The sequence below is a fragment of the Rhineura floridana genome, chromosome 13 (assembly GCF_030035675.1).
Source record: "Rhineura floridana isolate rRhiFlo1 chromosome 13, rRhiFlo1.hap2, whole genome shotgun sequence".
Lineage (NCBI taxonomy): Eukaryota > Metazoa > Chordata > Lepidosauria > Squamata > Rhineuridae > Rhineura > Rhineura floridana.
In genome coordinates this window covers 22,158,734-22,177,302 of record NC_084492.1, presented here as the reverse complement: position 1 = coordinate 22,177,302, position 18,569 = coordinate 22,158,734, and the positions used below count along the sequence as shown (strand labels likewise).

At 43.2% G+C, this 18,569-nt stretch overlaps 1 protein-coding gene across 1 annotated transcript in view; it reads right to left on the bottom strand.

The window, feature by feature from the left end:
* Positions 1-2,312: 2,312 nt before the first annotated feature.
* SLC7A10 (solute carrier family 7 member 10) overlaps positions 2,313-18,569 on the bottom strand; it is a 50,557-nt gene continuing 34,300 nt past the window's right edge. Inside the window, exons 4-11 of the mRNA XM_061593702.1 lie at positions 16,621-16,746; positions 15,164-15,317; positions 12,216-12,339; positions 12,002-12,105; positions 9,588-9,684; positions 5,240-5,389; positions 3,169-3,346; positions 2,313-2,606 (exon numbers count right to left, since the gene is read on the bottom strand). Of these exons, the coding sequence (XP_061449686.1) occupies positions 2,479-2,606; positions 3,169-3,346; positions 5,240-5,389; positions 9,588-9,684; positions 12,002-12,105; positions 12,216-12,339; positions 15,164-15,317; positions 16,621-16,746 (1,061 nt within the window). The 3' untranslated portion in view covers positions 2,313-2,478. The remainder of the gene's footprint in view (positions 2,607-3,168; positions 3,347-5,239; positions 5,390-9,587; positions 9,685-12,001; positions 12,106-12,215; positions 12,340-15,163; positions 15,318-16,620; positions 16,747-18,569) is intronic.

Genomic DNA, 18,569 nt, shown 5'->3' with positions numbered 1-18,569 from the left:
TTCTCATGAATCAATACAGGGATACAGGTCCTGCGGCATTGGGAGAAAGTTGACAGAGCAAGGGACTTCTTCCCGCCTGTTCTTTAAGAAGGGGCCAAACGGGCGCGCAATCTTTCGCTCCTCCTTAACTGCCCCTCAGGTACTGCCCGCCTTCCCCCCTTCTCTCCTGTCTTTTCAGCTGTCTGCGTGTGCGCGGTGAGGGGGGAAGCATCACCCCCTCCTCTTCTGAAGTTTCCGATTCCAGGATGGGGGATAGGGGAGGGGCTGATGGTAAACTGCCTCCCCGCTTTTCGGCTGTGAGCAGCCCTCCCTCTTTCCCCTCTTGCTCTGAGTCTGAAAGAGGGGGAGGCGTGAGAATGTCCAGGGAGGGCTCAGGCTCCCCGTCGCTAAGCGACCTTATCACTGGCAGTTCCTCTGTTTCGTCTTCGCTCCAAAGGGGGGAAGTTCCTCCCCCTTCCCTCTGCCATCCATCTGAATACTCTTCTCCCAACTCTCTGGGATCCAGCTCCCCGGGATTGGGACCCTAGCTCTGCCTTCCGACACCATCCCCCCTCCCAGGCTGTGCCCCCCTCCCCTTGTCTGGCTTGGGACGGTGGGGAAAACGTTGATGGAAAAGTTTTACCAATTCTGGAGCATGCACATCATCTGCATCTTCCCATGATCTGTCAGCCACCCCATAGCCTTTCCAGTGAATCAAGTACTGCAGCTTGTGGCGTCTGATCCTGGAATCTAAGATCTCCTCAACTTCAAACTCAAGCTGCTCATTTACCAGGAGTGGAGCTCCGGGAGGTTCCTCCGGCCGTAACTCACTGGGAGGGGCGGCTTTCGTTAAGAGGGATCGATGGAACACAGGATGTATTTTAAACGTGTCAGGCAGCTTCAGTCGGCACGCCACGGGATTGATTTGAGTTTCTATTTCGTCTTCGCTCCAAAGGGGGGAAGTTCCTCCCCCTTCCCTCTGCCATCCATCCGAATACTCTTCTCCCAACTCTCCGGGATCCAGCTCCCCGGGATTGGGACCCCAGCTCTCCCTTCCGACAATGTCTGACTGGGCCCTTGGGCACCAGTCTGCCCCAGGCCCACGGGCCCACCCACATGTGCCACCTACCTCTCCTGCTATGGTGAATGCTGGCCGTGCTGCGTGCGCATGCCTACCATCAACCAAGATGGTGGTGGGGACTTCCCTAAGGGGCTGATGCCTCTGCTGCCATCTTGGTTGATGGTACACATGTGCACTATGCGCATGCACATGCCTGCCATCAAAGAAAATGGCAGCAGAGGCATCAGGCCCTTAGGGAAGCCTCGGCCGCCATCTTGGTTGATTGCAGATATGCGCATGCAGTGCGCACAGAATTCACCACAACGGGAGAGGTGGATGTGGTGTGCAGGTGGGTGTTGTGGGCCTGCACAGTTGTATGGGGGGGTGCCTGGGAGCACCCTCTCTGCAATCTGTGGCAGAGTTGGGAGCACATGCTGCCATAGATCACGAGACAGGAGTGCTTATTCTTCCACCCTAAGGAGGGGCCCTTCAGGGGCCCCCAAACAGCTGAAGGTGGCAAGCATCCAAAAGAAAAATAAAAAAGGGGGGAACCCCCAAATGCTTGAAAAAATGTATTTATTATAACAAAAGCCCAACGTGTTTCAGCCACTCAGTAGTTTGGCCTTTGTCAGGGGATGAAATCGTCTAAAATATTCTTCTCTAGCAAATCTGCTCAAAATAATAATGACCACCACATTATGCCTGACCTGGCCACCCTCTGGCGCTGGCCCTGTGTGAAGGGATTCTTCCTGAGTTTGCACTCTTAGGCAGTGAACACACTATTCACTTACAGCAGTGTTTCCATTGGCCACACTTGAAGGGGGAACAGGTTGTTCTGCAGATCAGTTGCAAAAGCTCTTTGAATTGGAATTTTTTTTAAAAAAATCACACTCCAGCTGATCCCACCAGGTTTTACAGTAAAAAGGGGCAGGGTTTGACTAGCGTTGTGTGTCCCCGTTTTCAGAAAAGCGAGGTGGAATTGCACTGGAAACAGCAGAACAGAGTGTGTGTCTCTTCCCTGGGTTTGCAAATCAAAGGCAAAGTAGACAACACAAAAGTGACATCATCCTATTCCTGGCATGGAAAATTAAATCCCCACTTTAAAATTGCCAGAGCGAGCAATTACCAGCAGAATTTTCCATAGCGTGTCTGAACCATCTGCTTGACTTAAATGCATCATTGGAAACAAACAACCAGTTCATTTTATTTTATTTTTGTACACTTTTTTTCTTCTTTTTTTCTTTTTAGGAAAACAAGCTACATTCTATAAAACTGTCCACTATAGCTGCTGAAATGGTGCATCTATCTCATTTTATGTGTTTGACTATTGGATTTCTAAAAAAAAAAAAAAAAGTTCAAGAATTTTCTTCTCCCCCCCCCAAAAAAAATCATGTAAACAGGAACAACAAAAATCTACTTCTTTTGTGTCAAATATATCATTATTTCTTCAAGGTCTTTTCACTTCCCGGGAGGGGTGAATGAGTGAAAGGTAGATCATCCTCTTCCGTAGATCCCCCTTGAGGGTAGACGACAAAGCACACCTTCTGACCCCAATGCGTCAAGGATTCTAAAAAGGATAAGCAACCAGGCTGTCAGTGTAATTGTGACCAGAATGGCCACCACCGATGTAGAAGGAGTTATAGCTCAGTGGTAGAAGGCATGCAGAAGGTTCCAGGTTCAATCCCTGCCATCTCCAGTTAAAAGTACCTGCCCTGGGCTCCTGCTGGGAGGAAGGGCGGGATATAAATAAATAAATAGAAATAAAAAGTAGGGGTGAATGTTCTTGGAATCAAACAGCTCCAACCAACATGGTCAGTAATCAGAGATTATGGGAGCTGCAGTCCAATCCTGAAATCAAATCCCATCTCCTCTGTGGATTCAGAAATAGGCTGATGAAATTTATTATTTATTATTATTTTATTTATTTATTACATTTATACCCTGCCTTTCTTTTCATGATAAAAACCCAAGGCGGCTTACATATGATTCCCAGGCGTTCTCCCAAATAAGTGACAATTCTGTACCCAATGACATTTTCTTTGTACATAATGTCATTTATTTCATCTTCCCTAGTTAACACAGGTTTTCTTCCTGCAGCGTACACTTAGAGAACACAGGTTCTCTCTTACCTGTTATCCTGTTTACACACTTTGGTTTGTTTTTCCAGTATACTCCAAGAAAAAACACTGGCACTCCAGTTAGTATTATAATCAGTCCAATTCCACAGACTACTGGCTCAGAATATAAACTGAAGATCAAGAGAAAGGCCCAAAATATCAGGTAAGTGATCGGAACCAGGAGATTAACCTAAGAGGAAAGAAAATATTGGAAGTGTACAGAAGCCTGTTATTTCTATCTCAAATTCCCTTTGCTCCATACACATCAAAGGAGTGCTGATATTGACTAGACCAGCTCTCCAGCAGCTTCTGGTCTAGTCAGTGTAACTCATAAGGGAATTTCTATCCTAATTCTTTCAGTCCCATACACATAAAAGGAGTAATAATAAGACTGAAAGACAGTGTGGTGTAGTGGTTGGAGTTCTGGACTAAGGGCTCCTCTGGGAGGAAGCGTGGGATATAAATTTAATAAACAAACAAAAGCAAACAAATAAATAAAAGTAACTAGGGTTGAAAACCCCAGGTTCAAATCCCCACTCAACCATGAAGCTTGCTCAGTCACTTAGTAATTCCTGGTGTTTGGGGTTTTTTTTTTAAAAAACTCTCATTTGCTGCTTTTAGTAAAGTTTTTAATTATTTTAATAGTGGATTGCTTTTACTTTTGAGCTCAGTGGGACTTACTTCTGAGTAGACATGTGTAGGATTGCACTTCAAACACTGAACAAATTAAGAGTGTGATGTATGCCTACCTTAAGAACATAGTACATGTATTAATAAATTGTTGTGTAAATAAATTAGTTAGTTAGACTGTTGGACTAGGGCATGGGAGACCTGGGTTCAAATCCTCACTCAGCCATGAAGTTCAAAGGTGATCTTGGGCCAGTAACTGTCTCTTGACCTAATCTACTTCATAGGGTTGTTGTAAGGATAAAATGGAGAGGGGAAGAACTATGTATATGATATGCCAGTAAGCACTTACCCGTTTAGATATTTTTTAAAAAGCAGGAAAATTAAAAATGTAATTAAAAACACACACACCTTTAAACCAAGTTCCAAAGCACTTCAACTATAAAGGCAGGGAGGAGCAAAGTATTACTTATTCTTGGCACTATCCAACAGTGTTGTTTTTTTCATAAAAGCCACACCAAAATATACTGAAGGGTATTGCAGCACTGTTAGTTGCATTGATGTGATTTAGTTTCTTTGTTGTGACTAACACACAAAAAGGTGGACTGAATGGGATGCAGTTTCAGCTTTTCCCAGAATACAGAATGAAATGCTAGAGAAACCAGCAAAACTGGTTTTGTGCTGGGACAGCAAAAATCAAAGTGTGCATTATGGGACTCAATCAACGCATGGACACTTCCACCTCCCACTCTCCCAAAAGCTATTAGAGTCTTGCAGAATATTCCCATCATTCTCATTGCTGCCCTTACTGCTCTAATATTTATAATCTGGTGGGAGACTGATGTAAGAATGACACATAGCATTCCCCTTTTACTGCCCAATTCTTCCTCTGGTGAAGGGAATCCTCCAAATGACTTGTTTATTGAGCCTTCACCCTGATTTGCTCACATAAGCCTACGCTGAGGTTAGACTATGCCTGGTTTTTATTGAGCATCCTTTCCAATTTGCGAGCTGGTTGTATGACAGTGAGAATTCATCCTGATTTGCTCGTAGGGTGCTTACATATCTTCCTGTTAATCGTTTGTTCGTCCCACACTTTGGGGTGCATTTGCCCATCGCAACAAAAAGCTAATGTCTTTTTAGAAGTGGCTTTGTCTTGCGTTTTAATTGTGCAAACCTACAAATTCCTCCTGCAAAAGTACTAACCATATGGAGGCACTCGTAGGCTGGTGGAGGATGAGGGGAGTGTTGTATGGGTGGGGGAACTAGCTAAGCACATCCCTGCCCTCAAAGGAGACTGGCCTGCAAGAAAAGGAACCAGAGTAGCCTTCTCTTATCTTCTCTCCCTTCTTTGGGTACATCATGAGAAGGGAGCATCATTCACTGTCTGCCTGACCCCTAACAGCTGTAGAGGTGTTCAGATAGCCCCAATTCAGATAGCCCCAATATTTTTCACCTTGATAGGTCTGAAGATTTTGGGCTTCTTCCAGCGCAGCACAATCAAACCTATGATTGTCACTCCATAGCAGAGGTAGTTAATAAAGGACACATAATTAATTAATGTGTAGGTGTCCCCAACAAGCATGATAACAACAGTAGCCAGACACTAGGAGAAAAAGAAAAAAGTGTAAATGGAAGCATTACTAGAAGTAAAGTTTTTTTTAAAAAAGACAGCAAAAAGCAATGAAGCCTTTTTATATTTTATTTATTGGGCCTCCCTGGATGGGACATGATGTTTCAATCAGTCCTGAGGTTCTTCTATGTTGTCTCTGAAGTTCTACTGGCAATTCTCTTGCATTCCAGGGGCCTTAGCATTTGTTGGATCTCTCCCTTTGAGGGTTGAGAAAGAGTTCTGCTTCTCTGAAGAGGGAGATTCAACCTGCTATGGCTCCCCTATGAGACTGCAGAAATGTTTGCACCTGGGGCCCCTCTGTTGAACCTCTGATGTTGAAGATGGCAAAAAGGAGGCATTCCTGGGGTATGCTGCAGGATCCACAGCCCCCCTGTTCCTCTGACATGTCCCTGGAATGACAGACAAACTGCACCAGCTCTGGAGCTGTCATTGTTTATTTCCATTTCATTGTTTCCAACACAAATCAACCCTAGAACAGAAAATAAGAAAAAGATACACCCTCCCACCTTCTGCCTATTGACTCAAGCTTGACAGGGCATAGGAAAAGGTGGTCTATACACATTTGGTTCTGCCTCTCCTTTTGAATTTGCTCTGCAAGTATATTTTTACTACTAATCCTATCCACTCTTCAGATCCTTCTATGACTGTTGAGGATAGCGGCCAGCAATTCAGTTACCTTTATTTCACTTAGTTGATCTGAACATTGTGGGAAACAGACATTGGGCCTGCTCAGTGGTGGCACCTTAGCTATGGAACTGCCTCCCTTTCTCTGTTCACTTGGGTTCCTAAAGGGTTGTTGTCTCCTTCTTGAGCCTGCCTGATTATTAAGGGTCTTCTAAGGAACTTTGTCAAGTCTCCCTGCACTTGGCAAGAGCCATTGCTCAGTGATGGAGCACATGCTTTGCATGCAAAAGGCCCCAGGTTCAATCCCTAGTATATCCAGCTAGGGCTAGGAGAGACCCCTGTTTGAAATCCTGGAGAGCTGCTGAAGCCAGTGCAGACAAATACTGGAGCAAAATGTACCAATGGTTTGACTCAGAAAAAGGCAGCTTCTTCCTTTGTTTCTGTGTTCGCGGAAGTAAAGAGGGTGGCAACTGAAGAATGAGCCTTCTCAGTTGTAGTGCTCCATCTTTGGAATCTCTCCACAGGGAGACTGGCCTGCTTCTATGTATGTTTCTTTTTTAGCACTTAGCGAAGACCTTTTTATTAGCATGGGCCTTTTAGATTAATTGTTTGTATCAAGTTTTTAATGCTGGGGTTTTTCTGCTGCTTTGTGCTATTATTTTATTGTTGCTTGATAGCGCTGTATTTTGTTTTTAATAATATAATCTGTTCAATAGACAGGGAAGGGAAGTAGCCCAGTGACAGAGCACATGCTTTGCATGCAAAAGGTCCCTAGTATCCTTGGCATCTCTGGTGGGAGTGTGTAGGACTCCTGTCTGAAAGCCTCGAGTACTGCTGCCAGTCAGTATATACTATACTGAGGTAGACAGTCCACAAGGGATTGGCTTGGTTGAAAGCAGCATCCTGTGTTCCCCTTTTAAAAGGTAAAGGTATCCTCGCACTTACAGTGCGAGTCGTTTCCGACTCTTAGGGTGACATCTTGCGACGTTTACAAGGCAGACCGTATATATGGGGTGGGTTTGCCAGTTCCTTCCCCGGCCTTTCTTTACCTCCCAGCATATGCCGGGTACTCATTTTACCGACCACGGATGGATGGAAGGCTGAGTGGACCTCGACCCCTTTTACCGGAGATTCGACTTCCTCCTTCCGTTGGAATCGAACTCTGGCCATGAGGTCTTAAACAGGTGGCTCTGGATGAACAGGTCTTACAAACCAGTGGCGGCTAGTGCCTATTGGGACTAGGGGGGCGGAAGGCAGGGAGCCCAAACATTAGGTGGAGCCAGAGCCAATGATAGGCAGAGACGACAAATGCTAGGTTTGTCCCAATGTCCTCTTTCCTGCTGAATTTCACAAAGGCAACACTGAGACCAGCTCCTTAAAAAGCGACGAGACCATTTTGTCTGGGTGCGGCTTGAAACAAATCTACACCCAGCTGCACACATACGTATTGTTTTATTATTTTTTTTAATCATATTGACTCTGTGTACACACCAGTGGGCGGAGCAGGGCAGCGATGACCAAACAGTTTTGAAGTTGGTGTGAAGCTGGCTTAAAGGGAAAATGCATCCAATCTCAAAAATCCCAGATTTTTCAGTATAAAGGAGTGGAGTTTGACAGACATAGTGTATTGCTGGATTCACAACAGAGGGGTGATGTACTGAAACCAGGACAACTGCAAGTGTGTCCACACCTTAAGAAGGAGGAAGCTGACTGGGAGTGCAACCCGCTTGACAAGCAGGAAGGGGCTGGCTAAGGCAGGCTGAGGTTGGTAAGGCGGTGCCCCGTTTGCCCTAATGGAGCAGACTTCACTGCTAGAATCATAGAATCGTAGAGTTGGAAGGGGCCTATAAGGCCATCAAATCCAACCCCCTGCTCATTGCAGGAATCCAGTTCAAAGCATTCCCAACAGATGGCTGTCCAGCTGCCTCTTGAATGCCTCCAGTGTCGGAGAGCCCACTACCTCTCTAGGTAACTGATTCCATTGCCATATGGCTCTAACAGTTAGGAAGTTTTTCCTGATGTCCAGTCGAAATCTGGGTTCCTGCAACTTGAGCCCATTATTCTGTGTCCTGCACTCTGGGATGATCGAGAAGAGATCCCGGCCCTCCTCTACAAACCCTCCTACAGCTTTTCTGTTCACTGAAGGTGGCTTCAGCTAAGCAGGACTCACACGGCACCTGCTTGAAAGTTTAATGTATGATATGTGTAATGCTGGGGAGAGCGCTATTTGTAGCCTCCAAACACGTAGTTAAGCCTGATGATCATCTGCACCACTCAGAAACTGGGGTGGAAACATGGAGCTTAAATCTACAGCTAGAGTTACAGAGAATTGCCTTCCCTCATGGCCGTAAGCGCTGCAGTGTGGTAACCTTTTACACAACTCTGTGTCTCTCAGTTAGGGATATTGATTTTGGTTCTCTCAGATTCTAATTTTCCCACTCTTAAATTCAGTCAGTTCTCCACATTTCTGCAGCAATTTGCAATTTTTAAAAAAAAAAATCCTCATGAAAATTCCCAGCATTTTAGTATGGATTTCTTCTAATAAACACATGTTTGTAGGAGGTTTTGACTAATGTGCACATTTTTGCAAGCCATTTCTTGTAATATAATGCATTTTTATATACTTTCATTCATATATACATTTTTATGCACTGTTTCCCTGAATGCATGCATTTTTGTAAAAACTATTTGGTTGGTAAACTACATCGCAAAATTTGAACACGTGCATATTTTGAAGGATGGCTGTCTTCTGGTTCTCATATTGCTTTAGAAAGTGCAAATTTGATAGATCCAGCTTGAAAGGCAAACTGAATTGAAATTCTCATCCATCTCTACTCTGTCATGTGAAACTTTCCTTAAGAGTAGGAGCGAGGTCTTCCTCTGCCTGAGGTCTGCATTCCCTCATGGGGAACCTTCCAATGATGGATAGAACCAAAGGGACAAGCAGGCGAAACAATGGACGTGACTCTGATCTTTGTACAGTAGGCCACATTCCAGCTGCACAAAAGTCAAAGATTTCTGTATACACACAGGCCCTGTCCACACTATACATTTAAAGCAGAATCATACAATTTTAAGTAGTCACAACTTTCCCCAAAGAATCCTGGGAACTGTGCTTTGTAAAGGGTGCAGAGAGTTGTTAGAAGACCTCCATTTTCCTCACAGAGCTATAATTCACAAGGTAGTTTGACAGTAAATCCCTCTTCCCACGGAATTGTAGCTCTGTGAGGAGAGGCAGTGTGGGGATGAGGCATGGCCAAGGCAGAGTTCTGTGGGCCACTAGAGAGGCCTAGCCAGCCATATTCTGTTCCCAAGCCTGAGGTTCCCCAGCCCTTCTTAAGAGGCTTGGTATAAAATAGATTCCCCCATATCTGCCCCTTGTCTCTGACATCCCTGGTATGGCCTTAGAAGTGAGTAGTTTTAAACAGTGTAAGGTAGTACAGTATTAGAGGATAAGTGAAACTGATTAATTTTAATACTTGTAAACTGCTTAGAAGCCTATTTTTGGCATTAGGCAGCATAGAAATAAATGAATAATAATACATACACAGACAAGAAGGGCTGGGATTGGGGTACAGTGTTTGACATGAATCATAGCCAACAAACTGGGTAAATGTCCTTCTCGGGCACCAGAGAAACATAACCTGAAAATGAAGAACAAAATCATTCGAAGGGATTAGGACAGCAAATGGACCATTTCCAATAGAGCGCACAAAATTGGTTCTCCATTTTCTTCTGGCTGGTAAAAGACCTGAAATCAAGCAGGGTTGTCACTCTCAACAAGTGTTCAAATAAATCATCACCATAAAAAAAACACTCAATGGGCTAAGGGTGCAATTCTACATCCACTTAACTGGGAGTAAGTCAAACTCAGCTCAATGGGACTTACTTCTGTTTCATATAATATTTATGTAGAATTTGGTATGTAGTACTATGTATATTTGAATGTAGTAGAATGCTATATATGCAATACTTCCAAATGACCTGTTTGTTGCGCATTCATAATGTTTGTGGGGAGGTTAGACTATATTGGCCATTGATTGAGCATTCATTATGATTCATTTCCAGGAAGTTAAATGACACTGTGTCAGACAAGTGTTATTCCACACTTTCCAGTGCAATTCCCTATCACTTTCTTTCTTGCTAAAAGTCTAATTTTGGAAGAAATGGGCTTGTTGCACAAGAGCACTAAATCAACTTTAATTGAGCAAGCTGAATTTGCTGGTATGAGATTGAATCCCATCTGAAAATAGTGGCAGTCTGGAAACTCCCTGTATTCCATATTTGGAAAGACTTTAGTACTGGATGACACCAACCTTATAATTGAACCTGACCAATTACAAAGGACAAACATATTTTAAGCCACTACACCATTATTTTCTGAGTAGAGACTAGTGATGGTGTAGAATATTAAAAAATTGGATTTGGTATCGAACTCTGGGATAATCTGCAAGTTCATTTCATCATCGAACAGGCTCCCACTCTTTGTGTGTGTTCACAGCTGTTATTTGTTAATGTTTTTAAATCCACAGTGAGAATTATGTAATTATTTACATTATTATTTTTGTAATCTGCTGCTGCTGTATACGTTATACAATATGCAGCAGCATAAGGAATAATGGAGAAAATTATGTAATTTTTCAGAAAAAATAATGAAAATATTTTGGAAAAAGGGAGAACTGGGAATTGCAATAACTAGCAAAACACAACATATAGCAAATATGAACTGGCAGCCCATTTAAAAAATCAGATAGCAAACCCCATCGTAGTAGAAACCAAGAACCCAGAAATTAGCCTCACCACATCATAATATAGATGGGAGTATCTTCCTATATATTTATTTTTGTACACATCATGCTGCAATTCACTGCAAATTGCAGCACGACTGAGCTGGGGAAGGGCAAACAATAAGCTCTGGTGACCCATGGGGGGATTGGCAGAGCTTTAGCAAGGTCTACAGGGGGAAGGGAGGGTGAAAGGAGAAGGTCTAAGGGGTTACCATGGGGGGAGTTGGGGTTAGTAAGAGGTGGAGGGAGTGTGGTGATGGTAGACAGTGTTGGCGAGTGAAGCAAGCAGGGACGGCAGTCCTAGTAGTAGTAGTAGTAGTAGTAGTAGTAGTAGTAGTAGTACTGTAACTGAATAGTCACTATTTCCTGCATCATCTTTATCAATTACCCCCCCCGCATGTTTCCTCCAAGGAGTTCAGGTAGAATGCAAGGGCCTCTCCTCATACCTTCACAATAATCCTATGAGGTAGAGTAGAGAGAGAGACAGCCTGACTAGTCCAAGGTCATCCAGAAAGTTTTGTGGCTGAGAAGGGATTTGAAGCCAGCTCTCCAAATACAAAGTCTAATATTCTGCCCTGTACGCTAAGTGATTCTCAGATTCATTTACTTCAACATCAGTTGCAACTTGCAGGGTTCTCCTACCCGCTTCCATGGGTTTTCTCCTATGGAAGAGTTATGGCTCAGTAATTGAGCATCTGCTTCGCATGCTGAAGATCCCAGCTTCAGTCCCCAGCATCTCCAGGTAGGGCTGAGAGAGACCCCCGTCCGAAATCCTGAAGAGCTGCTGTCAGTCAGTGTCGACAATACTAAGCTATATGGACTGATGGTCTGACATGGTTTAAGGCAGCTTTCTATGTACTTATGTCCCTGCTGGGTTCCCCCCCCCCCATCCCATTGTGTGGTTTAGGGCAAATTATTATTTCTCTACCTAATTTTACCTCACAGATTTAACCTCATGTATGTTGCCATGAGTGATGTGGAGGAAGGGCAGGATACAAATATGATTAATTAATATATATATATATCAGAAAAGACACACTATGAAACCTTGTCCTGCATAATGCATACAACAAAGCATTATAGCTAGCAAAGAAAACAAAACTCTTCCCCTCACCCTTTCCAAAACAAGATAGCATTCAGGAAAAAAAGAAAAGAAAATCGTACTTCGTCTAACCTTGATGAGGTAAAAAGGTATCCATTTATTCCTCCAAATGTAGACAGAGCCACAGAGACTGGCATAACCCACGAAAAATAGCCCAGTAACTTTTCACCAAATGTCTAAAGCAACAAAAGGCAGAGAAGCTGAAACATAAATGGCACAGCACAGAGCAGGAATAACAAGTCATTAAAAAGAAAAGAAAAGGTCCAGGTAAGCATATTTTACTTACTACTGCCACAGCATTGGAAGACAATAGTTCTTGGGGTGACATGGCAGTGAAGTAGGCGATGTTGGTGAAGGTGTACACAAAGGTCACCAATGGGATGGATATGAATATGGCACGAGGTAGATTCCTAATTTAAAAAAAAATGAGGGAATGATAAAAGCATTAGCAAGCACACTTCTGGTGGAAAGTGCAGATCCTCACTGGATCTCTCTAGGTCCAGGCAGCGGGATGTTGTCAGTGGGATAAAAATCTTAACGATCTGATTCGGTTAATTCATTCTTACAGCTTTTGAAATTGCATTGTAGTACTGCTAGGAGATTGAGCCAGCGTCTTTTGCAAGTATTTAATAGTCACAGGCAAACTATAGCTTTATAAAAAAAAAAGTGAGGGGGAATGGTGCCTTTAAAAAAAAGCACAATAAAAATGAGGACACACAGATATTATAAATATATGCAAATTATACATAAATGCAAAAGATAGGAACTGTCCATATTGTCATGTATAATACGTTGCATGAATGCTCGGTGACATCAAAGAAATACATGCATCCTCCCAGGACATGAGACACAGAAAAGTGTATAGCCACAGCCCTTGGAAAATTAGCGCTCTGAGTGAGGAGCTCTTGTCATCTGCTCTGGTCAGATTTGCAGTGCTTAGAAGTTGTGTGGCTTGTGCAGGATTCCAAAACCTAGCAGAGTTAACAGGCTCTGCTGTTGCTGCCAGGTTTTCTCAGCAAAGTCCATGACAAGGGCCTAGTGCTCCCCCTCAATCATTTGCTGCTTTGGGATCAGTGCTCTCCTCCTCTATTTCTAGACAAGGGGTTGTACCCAGAGCTTGGAAGGTTACTTTTAAAAAGTAATAAATTACAGTTACATGGCCCAAAAAAGTAGTAATTACCGTTACAATTGCAATTGCTCTGAAAGTAACTGATTACTTTACTTTTCCTCAAAGGTAATCACTACAATTACATTTCAGTTACTTAGAAAAAAACTGCCTACAAGGTGCTGGCCTTGGCTGCTGCACATCTAAGTAGCCTAAAACAACATTAAAAATAAACAGGTAGTAGAATAATTATTTGTATTCATAAGATAGCAATGGTGGTCTCTCCACTGGTAAGGGTGGTGGGGAGGGAGGCTGAGGCCACTACTCAGATCTTTGCACGTCAAACAAAGTGCACCCCTCCCACTCAGCCAGCCAGCATAATCTCTCTCATTTAACCACCTCCCGGACCCTGCCCTGCCACCAACTAAGGGACACTCACTCAAGCAAACATTTTCCCCTGAGATGCAAAAAAGTTAAAATACTGCAAATGCAGCACAGTAGCCAGAGAGGGTGGTGGAGGCCACTTTGTGTACCATGTGCAAACACAGTATTCACACACACACACACACACACACACACACACACAGATGCACACACACGCACACACGTTGTAATCTTTCACCTCCACAGTTCTTTATCTCCATTCTGCTGCTTCATCCTTCTCCTCCTTTATCCATGTTCTTGACCTCCGGATCCTTTTTCCCTCCACTCCATTCTTCACCACCACTATCTGTTTTTTTAAATAGTTGTTTTCTCCACTCAACCCCGTCTCACTCTCCGCCTCCTCCCTCGTCACCTCCTACCCATCCACAGAGCATGAGAAAAGAGTGACACTGCACAGAAGCCCAGTTTGAGGCACATGATTTTCATCCACAAATCAGAGGAGCAGAAGACTTCCCCTGCTCCCCCCCCAAGTAGTGCCCAAAAGTAATTCTGGAAACGTTACAATTACTCTACAACAGTAGTAAAATTACTCCTAGTTCTATTACAATCAAAATGTAAAGGAATTACCCACTCGTTACTCAAAAAAGTAATGAATTTACAAGTAATTCATTACTTGTAACTAGTTACTTCCAAGCTCTGGTTGTACCTAACTAAGTTATACTGTACTCATAATAGACAAGGTATGGGGGAGAAATTTGGTTCAAATTGGATTTTAATGTGAACCCACCTAGTTGACACTTTCTGAAGCAATATGTGACTGAAACACGGCTATCCTTCGAATTTCACACGTATCCCAATTTTGCAGTGCAGTTCTCTAGTCAACTGTGAATGTGAACCTTTAAAGTGTGAAAAGTTCACCTTTAAATGTGAACAGAATCAAATTTCCCCTCCATCCCTAACTATGACTCTAGATGTTCGTAGTTTTTGTCTTTGAAAATATTAAAAAGTTGCAAATTAAGAAATTAATTGTTTTGAAATTAACCTCTTACAGCTTTCTTTTTAAACCTATTTAAAGTGCTTAATTCTGTAGTGCCATGTAATGCTTGGTAACGTTGTCTCAAAGTAAAGGCGTGTTCTTCTGATTTTTGATCATGACATCAAATAGGAAATTGAAAAAGAAAAAGAAATTCAGAGCATGGAAGCTGGCACATTAATACCATAAGCTAATTTCCCAGAAGTATGAAAATCAGATGAGGTTTTACATTCTAGTTCTATCAATTGCACCAATAAGGCTGAAGCTCTAGTCTACAGGCAGTTTTGAATACATGCTTAGAAATTGACAATACTGGAGACTCCAATATTCAAGCACCCACCTACACAATTATTCTTCAGAGCCCCCACTCTCCCATGCTAGCTACTCCATAATTATTATTTCCCCCCCCCCCCAGTTTTTATGAGTCCTGATATTCTCTCCCTGATGAACCCCCAACCCGAGAGGAAAAAGTAGATTAGAAAAAATCCCAATGCAACAGATGTAACTCTAACCAAAGATGCAAAATTTTAAAATGCAGATTTGCCTGCTTTGCAAAATTGGTTCCACTCTCAGAATTGGGTTTTGTATTTGCAGATTGCTGCTGTTTTTCAGTACAGTTTTTTAGACACGTGTAGAAAAAAAGACTGGTGCTATAAGACAATGTGCCTGGTCTCTCTCCAAACCTAGGTCAAACTGGAAACAAAATACTTGCCTGCGAGGATCAACTAATTCTTCTGTCACATAATTTAGGAAATTCCACCCACTGAATGCAAAGGAGCCTTGAAGAAAGGCTAATGCCAAATGCCCCACTGAAGGGATCATCCAGAAATTAAAGGCGTTGCTTGGTAATAGTTCTTCATAGTTTCCTACAGGCAGAGCATAATGCAAAAGTTAATTCAGAAGTGCATCTTAGCTTGGAAAAGTTACTTTTTTGAACTACAGCTCCCATCAGCCCCAGCCAGCATGGCCACTGGATTGGGCTGATGGGAGTTGCAGTTCAAAAAAGTAACTTTTCCAAGCTCTGATTAGCACACAATCACCCAGCAGCACCCTGATGTCAGCATAGTAAACACTGAAGAGCAAGGGCATTAGTCCCAGGAAAAGGCAGAATTCTTTCCCTGGGCATAGGGCTAACCTTAGCTTCTTTGCTGTCAAAGATGAAAAGGCAAAGCTGCCACCTTGCTTAGTCAGCCTTCTCTTGGGTGACCTGCTATGCATCGTAGGCCTCCTCCTCCAGCAGTGAGAAGTGCTTTTGTTGTATCTTTCTAAATTTATCCTTCTAGGGTAGGGATGGGGAACATATGGCCCTCCTGATGTTGTTGGACTCTAGCCCCATCCAGCGGGGCCAGTGTTCAGGGATGATGGGAGTTGTTTTCCAACAACTAGAGGGCACCAGGTTGGGCAAGGCTGGTTTAATATTTACATGAGACTGCTGGGGGAAGTCATCCTGGGTTTTGGAGATGGGCAACATCAATATGCAGATGAAAACCAGCTCTTTCTCTCATTTTCTTCTATTGCCAAGGAAGTTGTGGAATTATGGACTTCTTGTGAGTTAATAAGCAGAGGCTTAATTCCAGACAAGACAGTAGGTCTTTGAGTCAGGAGCAGAGCTGATCAGAGCTCGGAATGCCAGGGAGAGGGAGCAGCAGTGAGGTGTTAGATGTAAGAAATGGGTTTGCCACATGGCAGGCCCTGCATGGCCCCACAGGTGAACCTGATGTCCTCAGGTATGTTGGAGGATGCTGTCCTGTGATCAATGTTGAAGTAACATTCAACTTCCAGTCTCGCTGGCTTCTCTATGTGGAACAGAGAGGGAGACACCATGTCGTCCTTCACCTCAGGTAGCAAAATGTTTTGGGCTAGCCCTACTGGAAGTTCTTGTTTGCTGGAGGTGCTGAAAATTCTGTCAGAGGTCTGAATCCCCCTCACAAAATTGCAGTTCTGGGGTTAGCTGGAGAGATGGGTATGCCTGGTAAGCCAGTTTATGTCTGTAGTTCTGCAAGGGTGCTAATGCTTCATCAGGTCAAAGCATATCATAAATGCTTTCATCACACTCACCCCTGCCTGCCCCCTCAGGAAACAGCATGATGGGAGAGTTGCATTTTCTAGGAAGGGTTTGATTTCATCCGCTAATACCATACTGACATCTAGGGGGGTTGTGTTAAGTACCTTTGAATATCTGTATGAAGCCCACAATAATGATAAGGCCCAAGGCTATGAGTTTTCCTGCAGTAAATATATCCTGGATGCGAGTTGCCCATCGGACGCTGGAACTGTTCACCCAAGTCAAGAGTGCTAGGGAGCAGAAAGCACAATTTAGGGGGGGGGAAAGTACCATATGCATCTAAGATCAAACCTTTAATGATTTTATTGTAGTCTGCTTTGAGAACTTTTCCAAAATGGCTCAAACATTTGTGAAAGTAAGCAAAAAACACTGGAAGATATAACATGGGTCAAACCACCAGCAGCACCATCCTCCATTTTATTTGTTTAGGGTTTTTTTTCAAGAGAGAAAAGGGTTAGAAAAAGAGGAGGTGGAGAAACCATAGGGCTGCTTACATTAATAAGCCTTGTGCTTGTGACCTTCCTCCTCTCATGTGCTTGGTTTTAAACCATTGCTTCTTTCATAGAAACCAGAGTTTGCTGGATTGGCAGGATTGTGTAACCACAGTTTGCTAGCTCAAATATAATGTCAAACTATCATTTCCACAAAAGTGGAAGCAACTTGGGTCACATCCACACCATATATTTAGAGCACATTTATAACAGTATAACAGTCATGGCTTCTCCCATAGAATCCTGAAACTGTAGCTTATTAAGGGTGCTGAGAATTGTAGCTCTGTGGGGAGTAAATGACAGTTTCCAGGATGCTTTGGGGAAAAGCCATGTGCTTTAAACGTATGGTGAGGATGTGAAGTATTGTCAGGGCTGGGCTATAGGTTGCAATCTGGGTGGAGAGCCAGGAGCCTGGAAACAGGGGTCAGGAACCAGTCAGTAGTCAGGACCAAAGGGGGGGGGAACCAGCAGGTGAAATCAATGAGTAAGCCAGAAATCAAGACTAAAGAACAAGTCAGGACTGAAAGATAAACCAGGAGGTAGGATCAAAGAGGAAGCCAAACATCATCAGGACAAAAGACTTTGCCAAGGGTGCAGGAACACACAAGAGGCCAGGAAGACCTTGCTGTGCAAGCAAGGCTCACATGGAACAGGAAACAGTTTTATACACTTTTCTGCCATGGGGATCCAATGGCCAGCCTGGGTTGGCAGAGACAGTCCAGCTCCTGAAGGAACATCACTGAGACAGTTCAGTAGTTCACCACATAGGGCAGCTGTACACAGATCTAACAGTTCGTTATACTTATTAAAACAGGACATGGGGGAGGGATAGAAGAGAGCAATCAAGCAAAAACATGGTTCAGATGTAATGCTAAAGAATAGTTTACACTTATGTGCATTAATCTGCTACCCCCACTTCTCCTCCTCAAGCATGGCCATGAGGAGATCAGAAACAACTGTATCCATTTTTAATGTACCGTAATTAATCTGAACAAGAACAAACTGTGGTTAGTTTTAACTATGGTTTGTCTGAATGAGCCAACTTTAGAACATAGTTTTAAACTAATTGCAGTTCCCAGTTTGGAAAAAATGACAAACTGTGGTTAGTTCAAACAACAAAATGAATGTTTCTGATCTTCTTGTGACTGTATTGGATGAAGAGAAGGGGGGGGAATGCACAAGCTTGAAGCTCGTTCATGTAATACGAAACTATGGTTTAGTGTTATGTCCAAAAGCAACCATATTTTCTTTTATGTAACTCCAAACCATGGTTTGGCAATCCAAGGAGAGAAGAAAAAGAAAGCTAATGGGGAAAATTATTAAGTGGATTGCAGGTTAGAGGTCAAAAGTGGGGCCAGCATGTGAAAAGGTTGAAAACTATCACATCAGCAGAAATAGACAGCGTCTGTCCACAAATTTTGGATAACACATGTTGCTTCCTGTTTCTAATTCCTGCCTTTTAATGCTACAAAATAAAACCAGTTTAGTCATCTTAACTGATGCTGTTTTGCAGGAGCTCTCTGCAGAAGGAGAAGGAGTTACCCTCTCCAAAAATACTGCTA